A 9,739-nucleotide genomic window follows, 5' to 3' on the forward strand; every position below is an offset into this window, starting at 1 on the left:
CGATTGGAAACTGTACCCCTCAATTCGTACCTTTCGCTTCTCACATTAGCTTCACGATTTTCTTCATAACTTTTTCTTTTTAATCCCGTGCTATTCCTCAAAATGGTAGTCTCCACCTTTATGCGGTTTGAAGATGAGCATGGCGGCACCCACTACGGAGAGCCCGCCTGACGCGATCTTGCTGGTGACCTTGTGAACGCCAATGTCAAGGTCTTGGACAGAAATCCTTCTGATGGGCTACAGGCTTCGGGGGCTGAGGCAAAGGTGACCAAGGTGGGCTCCATCAGCAGGCACACACAGGCTTCTTCACTCTTACTGACTCCCGCTCCAGGTTCCCTGTCCACTGGAATTCACATCGATTATTCTTTGCATTGGACTCAATTACAAGAAACATGCCAAAGAGGGCAATGTGGAAATATCCCCTTACCCGGTAGTTTTCACCAAGCCTGCCGATGCCCTTACCGGTACGTCCCAACAGTTAGACGACTGCGTGATCAGCTGTTGATACAAACAGGACCCTACGACAATGTGGACGTTCACCCCGACGCGTCCTCCAGGCTGAATTATGAGGGCGAGCTGGTGGTCGTGATTGGGAAAGACGGCAAGAATCTCTTGGAGAAAGAGGCGCTAGATTACGTGCTAAGCTACACAGTTGGCAACGACATCAGTGCCAGGAACTTCCAGCATTCCAACGTCGGCAGTAGTCAATTCTACTATGCAAAATCCTTCGGTAGATTTGCACCCATTGGCCCCGCTATCCACACGACAAAGGAAGTCCCAGACCCACAAACGCTGTCCTTTGTCACGCGAGTTGGTGGAGAGAAGCGTCAGATCATCGCTCATCTGAGCCGTGGAACAACACTCAGGAAGGGAATTGTTTTCATGACCGGGACCCCGAGTGGTGAGCGCTGCCTGTTGTGTCTTGAGAAGTCACAGCTGACAGCGTATTTTACTGCAGGTGTCGGATTGTTCATCTCAGTGGGCTTCTTCGCAATCACGGTGTGGTGGAAGTGGAGCTCCAGGCGTTGGGTACAATTAAGAACCAAATTATATTTGATTGACTTGCATACGATACACAGCCCACATGATAATTCAATGATGATGCTACCCTAGTGTATACTTTGAGCGGATGAGGCGGTGTCTACGAAACTTGTGATGACCTACCAGACAGAAAGCTTCCCAGGTGTAAAATCTCGCTTCATTGTCGCCAATTTATTCGTAGTGTTCTCCTTATACAACAATGGCCTCAGCTAGAAAGGCAACTAGGTACTCTCTGCGTACTCTTTATTACGCTTCACCAAGCTTATAAGAGATGATTATGAATAGTAGTGGGTAAACGAGTGTGACTACCACGCTCCAGCTCCAAAGGGCCGCCAACGGAAGACATCAGGAAAGCCGTCCGTGAACAGCTCTGGATGGCAGGAATGACGTTGCTTAATCATGGGAGGATCATCACAGCGCATTTTCCCAGCACCATGCTAAAGGTCTGCTCGCCAGTCAGTGGCTGATAGAAGTCGTAGTTATCAACTACCCTCCCTCAAGCCCAGATGGAGCCTTTCACTACCCGGACTATACTAAACTCGACCCCATGTACTACAAAGCGATAACCAATACTGTCTTATTGGGACTATCGTAACCTCCATGCCTACTATACTGTAATGGAAGTGTGTGTACTAGATAGTGTCCTTGGCATTGTAGCATCTACTACCATTCTGCATAACTATCTCTTGAGTCGGTTGTCGGCGACCCTGGATCCTGACCAAGTAAGTCTCCTGTTCTCTTCCAGTGATACCATTGGAATATTTTCCCCTTTAATTGAACTTCAGATCCTCAAGGCTTACTCGGTTGCCTATAGCATACAGGTAAAACTGGCAGGAGGATTTTCCGTAGCTCAGTTGCTGTCTGTCGCGATGATATGGAAGCGTTCAAATGTGCGGTGTCTTAAACATTAGCCATGTACCCCCTTTCTGAGCATGACAAGCTGTGATAATCCAAAATTTAAAACGAGTATATAGTATACTGTACCTGATCTTTGATATTTAACGTAACCGGCAGCCGAGCCTTCCACCTCTATATTCTATATAAAATAGCCCTTTTCATTATCCAAATATTCCAACAGTAGTGAAGATACATTACTTCATTTGTTAAAATATATAATATATAGTATATTAAAAGAATTAAGAATCTCTTATCCGGCCCACTTGAAGATTATATAGTTCTAATATTCTAGAATCAATTACAGCCTCTCTGGACTCCTCGTTGTTATGATATCCGAAGTGTAAAAGTGGTCATTTTGTATGGGATACGGGCCTGGAACGCTCGCTTGCGTGGAACGTTCGCTTGCCGGTTACGTTATCTCGCATTGAGTCAGGCAACAGAGAAAATATATTTAATTAGAGGCAAATTTGTCGATCTAACTACACCTCTCCTCATCCCCTATAGACTGGCACTTTCTTATATCCTTCCACCCCATTCCCCATGCCACACAAAAGCAGCTGACACCTATACCAGCAGACAAATAAAAGACATGATCTATCCCCTGAGTATAAGCCAGTAACACTCCTGCCAGTTTATCCTTTGAAACTGCGCTCCGGATCGCTCCAGCTCCAACAGCAACCAGGGCTCTGGAATCCACGGACGGAGCGTATACCGCCAGGCCAGACTTCAAGCTGTTGATGAAGATGACTTGGCCCAGGGTGAGGAAGATTGCCTGGCCCAAAGTTTGGCTAAAAAGGAGCAGAGAAAGGGCGATGGAGGTTTCGGCTTTGGTGAGGATGTTTTGTACTGCAAGGAGGGGCTGCACTCATGTTAGTATAGATATGCATATATATGTTGAAAAGTGGTGAACTCACCGCCTGAGTACCTAAACCCCGTCCAGCTCCTATCAGGATCTGGTATCCAATCCATGTTCTTGTTGGTGTCGATGAAGAGAGAAGAGATAGCAACCCGTTTCCAAGTGATAATAACCCCCCGCTACCGATACTAAACGGAAGATAGTAGCCTACCTTTCTCACTGTATGGTGATTAGAATCAATGCTATTGGCCGAGGAGGGAGAAATTCCTTACCTAAAAACCCAGAGAAAATGACAAGAATCAACTGACTGATGATGCTTGGGAGTGTAGAAACACCACTTATCATCGCGGACACTCCCTTCACAACTTGAAAGTAAAGAGGAAGATAATATATTGCACAGGCATTCATACCGCCGAGGAAGAACATAAAGAGACAGGAGAAAAGGACTATTCCCTGAGAGACCATGTAGAGAGGGAACATGGCCTCTCGACCGGTGCGATACTCCCACCCCAGAAACAGAATGAACATGGCGCCTGAACCGCAAAACAGACCAACAACTGTCGCGCTATTCCAACGATATTGGTTTCCGCCATAATCGAGTGCGAGAAGGAGCTGAATGATGGCCGGTGCGAAAATAGAGAATCCGATCAGATCTAATTTCTCTCGGATGATGTAAAGGGTTGGTAGAGTGTCATTCGTAGCTTTCGGTTCTGGGATAGTGACGAAAAGCAAGACAAGAGTAATGACACCGCCGATTGGCAGGTTAATGTAGAAGCCTACAAAATAGATAACCAGTGAGAGGTTCCAGGCGAAGAGACACACAGAGAGAGTACTTACACCATCTCCATGATACATACTCCGTTAGCGCCCCTCCAATCAATGGTCCGAGGACAAGGCCAAGCTGAGCAACTAGAAAATCACGGGTCAGAGGAAATATCCCAAGATGTATCAAATAGGCCTACTTACTCGCCAGCAAGATGGCCGTCATGGCTATCAAAAAGCGGGATTAGTGATATTTTAAAAAGGAGATAAGATGGTATGATACATACATGCTTGTTTCTTCGGGGGAAAGGATCTCGTAATAATTGTCAAGGCACCATTTTGGATACCTGAAGCTCCGATGCCTGCCAATGCCCGTGCAACAATGAGCATTTTCGAGCTAGATGCCAAAGCACAAATCAAAGAGCTGACCATGAAAATGCCCAGCAGCGCAATGAAGGTTTTCTGGTGACTGTTAGCTATTTTCGCCAGCAAAAGAAAGACATAAGTGCCAGCGTACCTTGGTGTTGAAGTATGTGTATAATTTCCCTGTGAGTGGCTGAAAAGATGCACTGCATAGAATATTAGTGGAGTCTTCTTCTTTTCTCTCTTTAACATTATGAGTTTTCCAATTTCATCTTTAATCAATTTCTATATCTTCTTTTTAATTTTTGAAATAGATAGTAATAGTTGACATACCTAGTGAGCTGATATGCACTACCATACCATCCTACATCAGAAAGAGAATGAAATAGGCTTGTGATTCGGGGAATTGCCTATTATGACATGTCATCAGTCAAGGGGAACATATACCTAACTAGCAGTCCCTAGTATCTCAAAGCAGGCTTACCGGGGCAACGATAGAAGTATCAATAAGCACAAGAAGGGCGGCGGACGTCAAAGCCGACAGCAGCAATGCAAGCCTAAAGCCAGTGATATAATCTTGTCGGTCTATTGCTGGCTCTTGCTCTTCATCCTTATCCATTCTGCCATCCTTTCCCCCTGATGCTACACGCATCTTCTCTTGTTGGCTGGGAGTCGGGAACTGGGGAGTATCATCATATGCCTGCTTTTCCATTTTCTTTCGTGGGCGTGGCGATACAGTTGTTACGAGTTCAAGATATTTATCGTCAAAGATGAAGGGAATCAAGGGAATCAAGGGAGGCAGTCTGCACACGTACACGTGACCCCCTATTTATTCATTCTTGCAAATTGCGGCTAAATTATAATGGAGTAAGGAGCGGAAAATGGAGGACAAAAAAAGATACCGTAGAGATTTGCACGGCCCCATTTGGGTATTTAAAATGATGCACCATTGTAGCTCCAAGGGAATAATCACCAATTCGCGTAGACCACTACACTATCAACGTTCCAGCAATGAGCAATTCTATAATTCAAGTTCGAAGGGTTCATAGAATAATTGTTTGCATCTAATTTAATTGATTGGTGGAGGGAAAACTGAAGAGCAAATATCAGACACATTGATAATCTTTTATGACGGTACTATAGTAACTAGTGTCATCCGAGCTGTGTAACCAGCCTTACGAATGGAGATGCGTCTCCACTAAAATCTCTAGCGCTGCACAGACACAAGAAGGTTCAATAGTCTGGATAATTTTCTTCGATGTGTCTATCTCAGCCGCTTCCGCTACATTAGATCGGAAATCGGTAATCAGAACAGAGATGAAGGGAAGGAAGAAAAGAACTTCTGTACACGCGACGCTGAAGAGTACTTCGATAATTGAGATTCCAATGAGGGCTGGAAGTCAGCTGTACAGAACACTAGACCTAAAAAGGTAACCTCAGTTGCATGTTGCACTGCAGAGTGTTTTAGTTGTACAGGGTAAAGCTTGCTGGATTTATAGATTCATGACAGGTGGTCTGAGTACTAACGTACTGTAGCTGACCGCCTGACGATCGATTTCACCACCAATAACCAGGTAGGAAATGAAGCTATACAACCACATAGAAAAGAAACTATATGGAAATCTCTTGGTGTAATGGAATAGAGACTATGAAGGAGATATCAAGAGATTTTAGATCTCGAAAGCGCTGTGGGAGGCGTATTTATCTGCCTCGACGATTTACAGTAGGAAGGGCCCGTTCAGTAACTTCAGATACTGGAGTATTAATACCTTGCTGACTAGATGATTTAGAAGATCTAGAGATAAGTCTCCTTTCCTTTTTACTCTTCTGGGAGTTATCTTGAAACTGTAGATCCGCTACATTTAGTATTTCTTCTACTCAGCTTTCTGCATCTTCAACTCTTTCTAATATATCTTAATCCTCCAATCATTTTTAATCGACTGTTACTTCACTTCTTTCTCCCTTTTTTCTCGCTAATTCTCTATCTTTTTTAAAGTCTTTCTATTTTCTACTGCTTTCTCTTTTTAATTCTGAAATATCCGAGTCTCCTAGATCTTGTTACGCGAATAAAATACTGTATTACTAGACTGGCGTTTGGCCAGGTTACAAAGGTTAGGTTATGCCACTCTATGTATTACCATTCTCAGTAAAGATTTTCCACGCTGACACTTCTTTTCTTATACAGAAGGACTCTTTCAAGACCCTGAGAGCAGGGTTTTAGGAAGATATTCTCTGTAGAAAGCTAATATATCGTAGAAAATAGTTTTCAAATAATTTAATTATAACTATCACTTACTTTAGAAATCTCTCAATTCCTCTCCAGTCTTCTGTATCTTGTACTGAGCGGGAGGACTCGCGAGAAGAAAGCCTACTGTCGCACTTTTTAATAAAGTGCTTCAAAGCAACCTTAGGATTCTATAGCTATAAAATAACAGATTCCTATATATTTTCAATATTCTTTTAAGATAAGATTTGTTTCCAACTAGACCAAAATAACTAAGACCTTGGCAATCGTGTAAAAATACTTCTAATTCAGTACTGTAGACTAAAGAAAGAGGTGCAAAGATATCAATATCAAGTAGCTGCAGAGAATAAATTAAATAAAGTAGATAAACTGCTAAAAGAATCCTGTTTGTATCACAAAAGTCTATAAACTCCGGTATAAGATAAGATCTATAGCTATGAAGAATTACAAGTCTCCAGTGTTTTTCTACATTTTCTTTAATCTCTCGATTAAATATATCTTTTAGCTATACAAATATAAGTAATTGCAGTGATCCACTCCCGATTACTATCCTGGAGACCTTACTTAAAGTCTCCTTGCTTATATTTCTGCTTAGAAAAGATTCTTTTATCTTTAGATAGAACTCTAATAAGAAATCCTTTATCCATGTTATATATATCTTGAAATCTGAGCTCAAATTTCTGTTTCTTTCTAGCCAAAAACTCAAAGTATAAGACATATTTATACACAGAATCCACCCGTTTTCTTGAAGAATCAATTCCAGTAGTATAGCGAGCAATAAGGCCATCGTTATACTTCTTTAAAAAGCGGGTGGGTCACCCTGAACTCCGCGGTGACGTCTTGACAGAGTATTTCGATCAATATCGTGCTTTTTTGCAGTTACAGTATAATTAAAAGTTTCTTCTGGCTTCAAGGATTCTATATCCACCAGCGTTGCTTCAATAGGAGTCATATTGAATGAGTTGTAGAGGATTAAAATTCTACTCCAAATGTTGGTGTGCAATAAAATCGATCGTCAGGCGGTCAGCTACGGTACAGAAGCATTGAATTTCATTTTCTCTCAATGCAAATAAGCCTGAATCCCATGAGAGAATGATATCCAACTCCAAGGTGCTTTGGATAATGTAATTGTGAAGGAAAACTCATATTTCAGTAACTATGATCAAGTTTAACACCCCACCAAACACCATATTACTGCAAGGTTCCAATATTTTGGTTACAGCCGTGCCAAATTGACCTCACCGTCCCATGGAATTATCTTCACCAAAATAGTTGATAGCCCTTGCAACTTTTCGGGACTGACCGATATTTTCCACCTCCACAGTCGAGCGATGTCTCCTCTCCTGATGGTATGCGAGACTTCAAGTCCAGTTTTTCGGTAGTAATTTAAGATGGTGGGATGGGTAGTAGTACTCGCGCCCAACATGCGTGTCCGGAATTGATTTGATCGATGCCCAGACGGGCGCTGAAGCTGAGCTTTGTGTCGCTTTTGGAACGTCTGTCTGTCCTCGCTGACAGCTACTCGCTCAGCTGTGGCAAAGGCCTCAAGAATCATGCCCCGTTGCCGGTGGTGAGGAGAAACAAACGAGGTTCCTAGGAACCAAGACGATTCATTACAGTCATTTTCATTGTCGTGGTACGGCTCATGGTGACAGCGCGGTCCGTAGAGACTTGAAATCAATGCCCACTCATTTTCCCATACCGGAGTCTGGAGGGCACCATCATCTGCTCGGGGAACAGCGATAATGACTCTAAACGCAGGCTCACAGAGTATTGAAATCCATTCTGCTTCGGACATGCTTGCTTCTTTTTCATAGGATGACCCGAAACTGTCAGGGGCTGTTTTAAGGGCGTTCAGGCGGAATTCGATATATTTGGGACCCCATTGTTGGACACTCGCCTCGTCGTGGGGCAGTATTTCGAAGTGGTATTGCGATAGAGGGAGCATGATGCGAATGATTAGAATCGGGTTTTGCCTGGATCAATGATGAATCCTCGGGACAGAGCACGAGATTTTATTTTCGTCTAGCGAGCATCTATATCTTACATTTTCCTGATTGGGCGAAAATGCTGCAGCATCTAGGTAGGCTCAGTTGAACCTTGTATTCAGTGCTACTAGTAGAACAAGTGGATTCGGTGGAGAACAAAACTGTATTCATGTGGCTCTAGTCGCCGATCATCGAACATAGTGAAAATTCAAAATTCCTCTAGAATACAGCGGCGTAACAAAAGTTTGGAAGAAACAATTTGTCAAAGCGAGCTGAATCAGTAAAGACTAGTGTGCATATGGACGAATGAGACCTATCGGAACCATCAGGTAAAGACTGATTGAAGGAAGCCCTTCGTAACAAATGGGTAAAGGGGCGGGTTGAGCCGTCCCATGGCGGTGTAACCGAGTATTCGGGTGACAATACCGGTGTCAAGGTGTTACCCGCATTTTACATACAAACACACAGTAAATCTGAACGGAGTTAGACCAATCCTATGTCACTGTAATAAACCTTCCACTTTTCCACAACATCTTCCAACCTTTTTCAGCCACTGTATATGTGGCTGATTTTTGCGAAGACCTGCATGGGACTATCAGGACATATTTATGCCTCGTAATAGCGCTCCCCACCTGGCAGTGAGGGTGCCCCCCAGCGGTAGCCCCATTCTCAGCGGTCTTGAACGAGAGCATGGCAAGATGTGGGTGTATCGCTTCATCAAGCGCTTTCCTGAGGAACAGCTTGGCCCAATGAAGCAGAAGACGAAGGAATCTTTGCAGAGATGCCAGGATTATAACCTCATTTGTTTCGCTTTCAAGCCTCATTCAATTCACCTCTGTCAACCTCTCAATGGCAAGCCGTTCCTTAGCTATAAGCGGCATTTTCGCAAGGGAACAATAGGAGTGCGTTCCTAACCGGGCAGCCAGTGGGGATGGCCGACTTGCTACGATACATCGCCGACGTACGACAACGAGCCTTCAACCCACGAATATTCGTGATTCCTTCAAAGACCGCGGTATCTGGGCACCATATGGCATGTATATCATCAAGAAGCTTAACGACATCCAGGAAGAGCTACAAGAGATCTTAGCGCCTGATCTTCATACATACGGAGAAGCAACACCGTCGCCGCCGTCGTCATCCTCTCAGCGTCGATATTTCGCCTCCAAAAAGCATTCAAGCCCTCCAAAAGAATCACAAGAAGCCATCTAATATATACAGCCTTACCCAAAGCAGCGGCGAGGCCTACTACGCATCTTCGAACACAATAAGATCATCGCGGAACAAGCAGCTCGCCCAAACGAGATAATCAGCCAAATGACGACCGCGCGCGCCCGTCTATTGCGGAATTACAACAGACGACATATTAAGGGGTTTAGCCACACTGATATGCTTCGCCCACAAGACGCACATCGGTTAATTAGGGATAGGAAGGCAAAGGATACTATTCGGGAGAAAGGGCGGCTGGAGACATGAAATTGTACGGCAAACCGCCACCAAGAGAGCCTACGCAGGATAATAAGGCATCAATTGAAGCTACAAGGGCTAGTGAAGAGGCTAATGAGCTCTTTTACCTTGATCCGCATC

General features: G+C 43.9%; 3 protein-coding genes across 3 annotated transcripts; 1 reads left to right on the forward strand and 2 right to left on the reverse strand.

Moving 5' to 3' along the window:
• Nucleotides 1–102: 102 nt before the first annotated feature.
• On the forward strand, nt 103–1,088 carry ABOM_005628 (fumarylacetoacetate hydrolase family protein; the record flags this gene model as incomplete). Its single annotated transcript, XM_022532757.1, has 6 exons — nt 103–125; nt 222–273; nt 332–464; nt 515–901; nt 959–1,029; nt 1,080–1,088. 6 exons carry the CDS (start codon nt 103–105, stop codon nt 1,086–1,088), a joined length of 675 nt encoding a protein of 224 aa, XP_022389096.1.
• Nucleotides 1,089–2,413: 1,325 nt separating this feature from the next.
• On the reverse strand, nt 2,414–4,631 carry ABOM_005629 (MDR family MFS transporter; the record flags this gene model as incomplete). The annotated part of the gene is made up of 9 exons (XM_022532758.1): nt 2,414–2,797; nt 2,853–3,013; nt 3,067–3,570; nt 3,632–3,703; nt 3,761–3,784; nt 3,844–4,018; nt 4,074–4,125; nt 4,253–4,329; nt 4,404–4,631. 9 exons carry the CDS (start codon nt 4,629–4,631, stop codon nt 2,414–2,416), a joined length of 1,677 nt encoding a protein of 558 aa, XP_022389097.1.
• Nucleotides 4,632–7,380: 2,749 nt separating this feature from the next.
• ABOM_005630 (uncharacterized protein) lies at nt 7,381–8,112 on the reverse strand (the record flags this gene model as incomplete). The annotated part of the gene is made up of 1 exon (XM_022532759.1): nt 7,381–8,112. One exon carries the CDS (start codon nt 8,110–8,112, stop codon nt 7,381–7,383), a length of 732 nt encoding a protein of 243 aa, XP_022389107.1.
• Between the last annotated feature and the right edge of the window lie 1,627 nt (nt 8,113–9,739).

Source organism: Aspergillus bombycis (genome assembly GCF_001792695.1).
Source record: "Aspergillus bombycis strain NRRL26010 chromosome Unknown contig00043, whole genome shotgun sequence".
NCBI lineage: Eukaryota > Fungi > Ascomycota > Eurotiomycetes > Eurotiales > Aspergillaceae > Aspergillus > Aspergillus bombycis.